This window comes from Mercurialis annua, linkage group LG8 (assembly GCF_937616625.2).
Source record: "Mercurialis annua linkage group LG8, ddMerAnnu1.2, whole genome shotgun sequence".
In the NCBI taxonomy this organism is placed as follows: domain Eukaryota; kingdom Viridiplantae; phylum Streptophyta; class Magnoliopsida; order Malpighiales; family Euphorbiaceae; genus Mercurialis; species Mercurialis annua.
Window position 1 is genome coordinate 7,216,866 of NC_065577.1, and position 8,320 is coordinate 7,225,185.

The 8,320-nt window shown below is 31.3% G+C and overlaps 1 protein-coding gene across 1 annotated transcript; it reads left to right on the forward strand.

The window, feature by feature from the left end:
• The first annotated feature begins 623 nt into the window (after nt 1-623).
• LOC126661414 (thiamine biosynthetic bifunctional enzyme TH1, chloroplastic) lies at nt 624-5,307 on the forward strand. Its single transcript, XM_050355268.2, has 10 exons — nt 624-736; nt 808-1,002; nt 1,087-1,161; nt 1,309-1,384; nt 1,474-1,549; nt 1,761-1,895; nt 3,097-3,161; nt 3,259-3,386; nt 3,938-4,194; nt 4,593-5,307. The coding sequence occupies exons 1-10, from the start codon at nt 689-691 to the stop codon at nt 5,122-5,124; spliced, it is 1,587 nt and encodes a 528-aa protein (XP_050211225.1). The 5' UTR covers nt 624-688; the 3' UTR covers nt 5,125-5,307.
• Nucleotides 5,308-8,320: the final 3,013 nt, after the last annotated feature.

An 8,320-nucleotide genomic window follows, 5' to 3' on the forward strand; every position in this document is an offset into this window, starting at 1 on the left:
GAACCAATTGTTTTTTGAATTTTTTTGATTTAATTTTTTGTTTTGGATTTTTCATTCCGCATATGAATTTTAAGTACCTCACCTTATATTTCTATTTTCGATTTTTTTAGGCTTTGATGACCTAACTCAACCAAAAATTACCCACCCAAAATTGCCAAAAAATATAATGACCCAAAATTGGCCAATTTAAAATTGCCTAAATCTAAATAAGCGCACACAAATCCACCTCAAAACACTTATTGGCCACCTCTACTAAAAATAGATGGAGGGACTAAATAGTTGGAATTGAGATTTTCTCAAGTTCAAATGAACTTGTGAGGTCATGTTTACGATCTACACTGTTTATTGTAAAACTGAACGGTGTAGATTGGTTTGATTAAAATTGTATGTTTTTAATTTATACCGTTTATTTTACAATAAACTGTGTAGAACATGATCCCCTCAAGATTAAAATGAATTTGAGAGACTCTTAATCCAAACAGTTGACATAACAAAAAATGAGGTAGCAAATAGTTTAAATTTCAAATAAAAGATTAAAGTGTGAATTATGATAAATACAAAGATTTTAAAGTAATTTGCTCTACTAAATATCAATAATAGAAGAAAAATAGAAATTCGATTAAAACCCGATTTTGTAGCAATTGAAAATCAAACCGAACCGAAGAACATAGAGAGTGGTTGATTCTGAATGGCTTCTTGTGGACTCCTCTCCATTTCTTCTTCTGTCTACTGCAACGTAAGTTTCATCCGTTTCTAAGCATTTCGTTCAATTCAACTTTCGGTTTAAAATTCGCTGTTTTTCATCAGAAACGTGAAACTGCCGTGAGGAAATTGGTGGCAATGGAACGGAATTACAATATACCACACGTATTAACGGTTGCAGGCTCTGATTCCGGTGCCGGAGCTGGTATCCAAGCTGATCTGAAAACATGCGCTGCTCGTGGAGTTTATTGCTCTTCTGTTATAACTGCCGTTACTGCCCAAAACACTGTTGGAGTTCAGGTCTATTGTTTTTTCACTTTATTATCGCTAATTTAGAATTAAACTATAGTTATTTTTTGTTTGAATTTTATTTTTTGCTTTTAGGGTGTGAATATTGTGCCTGAGGATTTTGTTGCCGAGCAGTTAAAATCTGTGCTCTCTGATATGCAAGTTCATGTGGTAACTTCAATTTATTTATATTAGGAAATTGAAAGGTTTATCTTTATTGCTGTATGATTAGCTTGATGATAGATAATAGAATTTCCGATAATCGTATAGTTTGGTTATAATCTCTTTATTAGAATCTGATTATTGAGAGGATATTAGGTCAAAACAGGCATGCTACCTTCTGTTGCCATAGTCAGGATTCTCCTTCAGAGTCTGACAGATTTTCCTGTTCGAGGTATGCTACAAGAATTGAAAACTAAAATTTTGTTTGGTCATCAAAATTATCGTGGTTTTTGAGTTGCTTTTGTAAAATATTGAAGGCAGCTTTGGTGGTTGATCCTGTCATGGTATCTACCAGTGGAGACGTGTTGGCCGGTCCTTCCATTCTTTCCTGTTTTCAGTAAGCTAAACCTGTCTTTCAAATTTATGTAAAATGTAATTTGGAAATGTAAAAAAGAGGAACGTGTTGACATAAAGACTGATAACATGGCGGAAATGAATATTTGATTTATCGTATGTAGGAAGGTCATTCTCTTACTCATTTTGAGCCTTTTGCTCTATGCATTTGCGTTATTAACTTATAATGCCAAAAATCTGGTTCTTGAATGCAGAGAAGAGCTGCTTCCTATGGCCGACATAGTCACTCCAAATATAAAAGAGGCATCTGCGTTACTTGGTGGAATACCACTTGAAACGGTTGCTGACATGTGCACTGCAGCAAAACTTTTGCATGCTAGAGGTCCTCGGTAAGTGGAAATTCATTTTGTGTTTTTTGGGTCAATGGACAAAGGCCAAAAAGAATATTAGTGTTCAGTGACTTCTTTAAACTATTATGTGTGCTCTATTTCTGTGATGGTGATAATATACATTAATTCAGAAATTACTCTCTTTTTAGAGATTAAAATCACAATTTCATTTTATTCCAGTTAAGCTGAGACAAACTTTGTATAAAGGGAGATGATCTTTTGAGTTTCTGGTTTTGTATTTTGTAATCCATCAACTCATTTGAATTGAGTTGAGCTTAACTATATATGCTAGCATATTTCGACTTTAAGATAGGAGAAAATTTGAATAATTAGATTTAGAGGTTTCAAGTACATGCAGTTAGATTATATAATGAATGTATCAGATTTGGGATTGTAATGAGTAGATTATATTACAAAATGCAAAATATTTTGTCTAAAAAGTAACTTTAGAGGTTGCCATAACTCGTAATTATGAATAACAGCATTCACATATCGTAACAGCCATCATATTGTTTGTTTCTTTGGGCTTATAGTTTCTTTGGTCTTATAAATTCATCGCTGGTTATTTCATGACCAAAATTTGGGAATTACTGGACTAATGGTTTGTTATGGCCCTTACACTTTCTTGTCGGCACGTTTAGACTATGTATGCACCACTTTCTGCATGCTAATGCTCGTTGGCCATGAGGCTTTGGTCTGTGTCGATCTGGATGCAACAAAGATTTCAAACTTTGAGCCAGAGCTCAATATTGTCTCTTTTCAGACCTTAATGGTTGGATTAATTCTTTGTGAATGCAAGTTCTGTGAATGGCACAATGAAATGATTGTTTTGTCATGCATATCCTTATCATGAATGTACCAATTAGGAATAGAAGATATATGCCAACAGGTAGCAGATACTGTATGATCAGCCTCCTGCAGTACTAACATTGTTTCATGGAGTATAGAGCTTCTCTCTTTTACTGTGTTTAAGCTCCCACCATGTTGAAATTAAATATCCCAAGGGCAGTAAAAAATTTCCTTCATAGATGTCTAAGGGACTGCGGCTTCTTCCTTCTCATCTACGCAAATAGTTTTCTATTGCTAATGTTTATGTCACTGCATTTGGCTTCTTATAGCAATTATATATGAAAGAATTGCTTGAATGATCTTAAGAGTTAAATGCTTAACCATGACCTGTATTCTTGATTTTTCCTTCCAGAAATGTACTTGTAAAAGGTGGCGACCTTCCCAACTCTTTGGATGCTGTTGATATTTTCTTTGATGGTAAAACTAGTTTATTTTTATAGAATTGTATCTAAGTCTCGATGCATGTACCAACAGTATATAAAGTAATTTAACCGTATGAAGTTTTGTGGTGCAGGTGAAGACTACCATGAGCTATGTTCTCCTCGCATAAAAACTCGCAATACTCATGGCACTGGTTGCACATTGGCATCATGTATAGCTGCTGAGCTAGCAAAAGGTTGTTCGATGCTTGCAGCTGTAAAGGTGAGTGTCTAATATCTATTTTTTACTTTCCTGGTTAACTTTAAATAGCTCGTCATTCAGGACTATATTGACAAAAGTAATAGTACTTGGTTCAATTTCAAGAATGACCAGCATAATTGATCAATAAAAAAATTTCGTATTTTTTTTGTAGTTTTAGATCAATAAATAATCTCTCTGTGTTAACTTATATGATTAACTTTGACAACCTAGAATCACACGGCTGTTAAACAAGCTTCTTTGTCTTTGATCATTAAGATGTCGTACTGTTCAGGGGATATTGACAAAGATACGCAAGGTACTACATGTTAAAACATAAATGCCTTTAACTCATCTGCACACCTTTTAGAGTCTCTGTTTCTCCATCTAATGTACTTCGAGATCAAATAGAATATGTTTCTTTCCATTCCTCGTGAGCCACTTAGGTTCATCTCAAACCTCTATGAAAACAGACTCGAAGCCAAGAAAGCTGGTGATGCTGCTTTAATTTTCAGCTTTCTTTTGATTGGTGCGATATCATCACAGTTCTCTTTTTCTATATTTGATTTGAGCAGGTTGCAAAGTGCTATGTTGAGACCGCCTTGAATTACAGCAAAGATATCAATATTGGAAATGGGCGTCAGGGCCCCTTTGACCACCTATTGAGGCTTAAGGATAATACTCACAACTCTTACAGACAACGGATATTCAATCCAAGTGATTTATTTTTATATGCTGTTACAGACTCTCAGATGAACAAAAAGTGGGGGCGATCTATGGTAGTTGCTGTTAAAGCAGCGATAGAAGGAGGTGCTACCATTGTTCAATTGAGGTAAGTCTGCTTATAAATTTTTTGACATTTAAAATACTACCTTTCCTCCTGTTTTTGCAAAGACAACTTCTCACAACCGAACTGAATTGGTTGGTTCAGTTTGTTTTTGATTTGGTTTGGTTTGTATTAAAAGTGAACTGAAATTTTTTGTTCTTATAAAACAAAAATGAACAGAAAAATTGGTATAATTTTATAATGTCGAACCACACCAAACTAAAATTTGTAGGTTCAGTTCTTTTATTCTGTCTAGTTCGACTTTTCTCACTTCTGTTGCCTAAAATTATGTGCATATATACTCTGTTGCATTCTTAGCTTGACGCATGCACTAACTGACTCCAAAAATTATTTCTAGATGATCTTGCAAGTTTTGTTTTTAACATTTGGATATTCTTTTATAGGGAGAAGGATATTGAAACAAGGGAATTTATAGAAACAGCAAAAGCATGTCTTGAAATTTGTCGTTCACATGGAGTTTCTTTACTGATAAATGACCGAGTTGATGTCGCCCTTGCTTGTGATGCTGATGGAGTGCATGTTGGTCAGTCTGACATGCCTGCTCGTCTCGCCCGCACCCTTCTCGGTCCTGACAAAATAATCGGTGTATCATGCAAAACACCAGAGCAAGCACAACAAGCATGGATTAATGGCGCAGACTACATTGGTTGTGGTGGCGTATATCCAACGACTACCAAGGCGAACAATACCACTGTGGGTCTGGATGGGTTAAAAGCTGTTTGCTCTGCTTCCAAGTTACCCGTGGTTGCTATAGGCGGCATTAATGGTTCAAACGCAGGCTCTGTTATTGAATCTGGATTTACAAATCTCCATGGTGTTGCAGTTGTATCTGCTCTGTTTGACAAGGAAAGTGTTCTCCATGCTACCAAGAATTTGCATGCAAGACTGACAGAGGCGGCATTGACATTAAAATGAAGTGCAATGAGGAATTTTGCTGGTTTTAATTTTTCTGAAACATATTTTTTAGCATATGAACTATTATGAAGGTTCACAAGTGTTCAACTTTAGCAATTTTCACTCAGAATTATTTACTGGCTAATTAGCTCTTATCGTGGGTTGGATTACTGGCATCAACCTATAATACATTTATTGTTTACATATTCTTTTTCTAATCTTATTGTTTATTAATCTGAAGAAATGAAGAAAAAGATTGAGTTCTTGTATTTTTTTTTCTTTTAGTAGAAATTAATTATTTTTAAAGTTAAGGAGTATTGGATTCCATTCAATTTTGTTTAAATAATCAACTGCTTAACAAAGCTAATGATACTACTAATTCTTCAAATAATTCAACTGCTGAACAAACACTGCATGTAAAATGTTTAAATAATCAACCGCTTAAATAATTAATTGCTTTGATTGATCGAATTCTACCGTACAATACTAAGCAAAACAGAAATATTATGTCTATATTTGGTATGTATGCATGTACCATGACATTTCATGAAATTTAACTTCAATCAAAACCTAATCCAAACAATGTACTTAGCTTATGTGACAATCTTAATCTATATCTCATAAACAAGAGCTAAAGCAGCACACATCTGATTCAAATCTCATAATTCATAAATAATTTACACAATATTTATTTGACGCCACTTCCTAAGTAGACACCTTTTTTTTACGAGGAAATTACACCATCTACCAAAAAAAATGAAAATAATTACAAAACTACATGTTGACTTTTTTCATTTACAAAAATATTAATAATATTTACAAAAGTACAAAAAAATAAAAAATAATATCAAACATACGGTGTATACTGTGCGTATAATGTCAGTATACTAATAAACTAACATTATATCAATATTATACCAAAATTATACCAACATTATACATACTGAGATTTTATTAATATTAAATAAAAATTTACCAAAATTACATCAAATCGTTTACTAAAAATTAAATTAATAATATACCAAAATAATACCAACAATATACCAAGAGTGTACACATCAAAATATATTGAAATTTATTATTACATCAACATTACACCACATCGCATACTAAATATTAACCTAACGATATACTAATATTATACCAACAATATACAAATTCTCTAGTTCATTACCAACTATAGTGAAAAATACATATAAAAAAAATATACATGTTATCAACTAGAAAATATATATAAAAATTTATAATTGATATACCGAAAATATGCTGAAATTATACCAATAATAAACCATATATTATTTTTAAATTATCTTATTTATAGTTTTAATATTCTAAAATTATACCATAATTATACCGACATTATACAAATCGTACTTTTGTAATTAATTTTCATTTTTTGGTACTTTTGTAATTAATTTTAAATCAGTCGTATTTTTGTAAATAAAAAAAGTTTACAGGTACTTTTGTAAATATTTTTAAAATTTTAGGTACTTTTGTCATCGTCCCATTTTTTACGGACACAATGCCATCCTATAAATATCAAAAAAGAAAAAACTTTAGATCACTAATATATATTACGAGAAGGGCGAGTTTAAGGAGTGTTTGATAACTCAACTTATTACTTAAATTAATATATTAAGCACTTAATTGTTTTAAGTTGGTTTGATAACTCAAAAAAGTTCAACTAACTTATTTAGTTAAGCCAAAAACCACTTAAAATAATAAATCAAAAATTTTGACTTATTTTTTTTACTGAAAACATTAACTTATTAAATATTAGTTTTATCATTGAATAAACTTTATATCCTTATTATTTTCAATTAGGATTAGTTACATAAAAAATCATCACCTTTACATGAAATTGCAAAAATAACATGACCTTTAAAACGTGGTAATTTAGGGCACCACCTTTCATTTTTTTTCAAAAATAACATGGACACATTTTTAGTAGCGTTTTTGCTGACATGGCATGACACGTGGCACTCCCATCAGGTGTCCAAGTCAACAAAATTTTATCTAAAAATGTGCCCATGTTGTTTTAGAAAATAACTGAAAGGTGATGCCCTGAATTGACACGTTTTAAAGGTTGTGTTATTTTTGAAAATTCGTGTAAAGGTGGTGATTTTATATGTAATTAACTCTTTCAATTATTACTCACAAATAAAAATATTTTATCTCATATATATATTTTTTTTAATATCACAATGAGTGAATTATATTTAGATCATCACTTTTTCGATAATTTGGGAGGGGGAGCGCCTGTGGGAGGAATTGAACCCACGACCTAGCAGTTTGCTGCTCAGCGCTTATACCATTTGAGCTAATACTCATTGGTAGATCAGCACTTAAAATTACAAAGTACTATATTTTTCATTAGAAATATTTTATTTTCTATCTTTATTTTTCTTTTTTAGTCTATATGTCATTTATTTAATATTTCCACTTTTTAGTATTATTTGAATTTCTATTTGTAATTGATGGATAAGCGAACTCCAACATAACTATAATGGAATCAAGTCGTATACGATCTACCCTTATAGGAGAATCCTAGCACTTGCCTAAAAGGTGAAAGCCTGATGGTATCGACACTCGATTCCATAAAATTCGCCAAACTTGAAGATTATCAGATTTAAACGATTTTTCATAATTTTAAAAACTAATGTTTTATTTTAAGAGCTAATTTTCAAATTAAAGGGGAACATTATTATAATCTTTAAGGACTAATTATCAACATATGCAACGAAAATTTAATATTTTTGTTTATGATATATGTATTATTCATAATATTTTTTTATATATATTATTTTTTTATATTTTAAAAATTTAGATAATATAAAATTTATTTAGTAATTTATTTTTAAAATAGTTAATCTTTAAAGGTTTAATATATAAATATAATAATTTCAATAATATTTAGTAATTGCGAGCTTGCAGTTATCAAACAGACTTATTTAATTCAGCACTTAAAAAAATCAGCAATTATTTTTTTCAGCACTTAATTTTCAGTTTTATCAAACGCCACCTAGTACTCTTATTTTCATGTTTCTTAAATCACTAAATAAGTAAAGTAAAAAGCGCGCAGTACAAGTAAATAAGTAAAGTAATTAATTAATTATATCTAATCTAGAAGTAGATAAAGGAAAAAAAGACATGTAATGCATGTCAAACTCTATCACGTAGCCGACTTAACCCAACCCTATAAATAAGGGATATTAAA

Coding starts and splice junctions, on each gene's coding strand:
- LOC126661414 (XM_050355268.2), top strand. CDS start 689: ATGGCTTCTTGTGGACTCCTCTCCATTTCTTCTTCTGTCTACTGCAAC. Junction 1,003..1,086: donor AAAACACTGTTGGAGTTCAG/GTCTATTGTTTT, acceptor TTTTGCTTTTAG/GGTGTGAATATTGTGCCTGA. Junction 3,387..3,937: donor CGATGCTTGCAGCTGTAAAG/GTGAGTGTCTAA, acceptor TGATTTGAGCAG/GTTGCAAAGTGCTATGTTGA.